This window comes from Cyphomyrmex costatus, unplaced genomic scaffold (genome assembly GCF_001594065.2).
Source record: "Cyphomyrmex costatus isolate MS0001 unplaced genomic scaffold, Ccosl1.0 C2259855, whole genome shotgun sequence".
In the NCBI taxonomy this organism is placed as follows: Eukaryota; Metazoa; Arthropoda; class Insecta; order Hymenoptera; family Formicidae; genus Cyphomyrmex; species Cyphomyrmex costatus.
This window is the reverse complement of record NW_017274203.1, coordinates 1-937: the sequence shown is the minus strand read 5'-3', so window position 1 is coordinate 937 and position 937 is coordinate 1. Positions and strand designations below refer to the sequence as shown.

At 27.5% G+C, this 937-nt stretch overlaps 1 protein-coding gene across 1 annotated transcript; it reads right to left on the bottom strand.

Moving 5' to 3' along the window:
* Positions 1-7: 7 nt before the first annotated feature.
* Positions 8-810, bottom strand: LOC108772205 (uncharacterized; the record flags this gene model as incomplete). Its single annotated transcript, XM_018537727.1, has 3 exons — positions 8-306; positions 385-435; positions 706-810. Coding segments are annotated over 3 exons (455 nt in total), but the record flags the coding sequence as incomplete, so codon positions are not given.
* Between the last annotated feature and the right edge of the window lie 127 nt (positions 811-937).

Here is a 937-nt window from a genome sequence, read left to right as displayed (position 1 = left end):
TCTACGCTTTCATATTTTCTTTCTCTTTCTGCAACTGTAACTCTGCAAGCTCAGATTTTGCACGAGCGGTTCGAATTTCTAAAGAATATAATTCAATATGAAACTCTTCTTTCATTTTATTCAATTTTTCCTCGTGAACTTTTCGCATATCAGCTATTTCTTTCTCTTGTTCCATTATGTGCTTAATTCTTTCCATCTTTATATCGTCTTCACTAACTAAAGTGTGTCTAGTTTTTTTTTCTTTCATCAGTTTTGGTGCTCGTATATCATCAGTATCTCGATTTCCTTTTCTTTTCATAGGAAGACCTATAAACACAATTTAGTTAATTAGTCAGTAAAAAATAGTATAGGAATGCGTAATTAACATGGCGCAATTAATATTACATTCATGGATGTTTTGATTTTCCTTGTTGTTTATATCTACAGTTACATCATCTGAAAATCAATATTCAATCTTAATTATTTCATAATTGTATTAATAAACATGCATAGTCAATATTTTGCATATATTTGATGTATATAATCAAATATAATCTTATAAATAAATAATATTAAGGCCAATTTAAAAAACATATATTTTTTATATTAATATAATTATATACGCACACGCACACAACACTCAGTGTGAGTTTGTGAGTACGTGTGTGTATGTATTAGTATGAATGCTGTTACATTTTTTATTTAATTAATTTTAATTTGACATACCTTCATCTATTTCAGCATTCTTAGTCATTAATTCTTCATTAATATTTTTTAATAATATGGTTATATTATCATCTTGCAAAGCATTTATAACACGCTCTTCGTTTTCTGAAATAATAATAAAAATATAAGGCCCATGACATACATGCATGACATTGTATGTTTTCCTTTCAGAGGACACACTCGACACAAACATCATTCTATCTTTATCATTCGTTGAATGTTAAGAAGGATA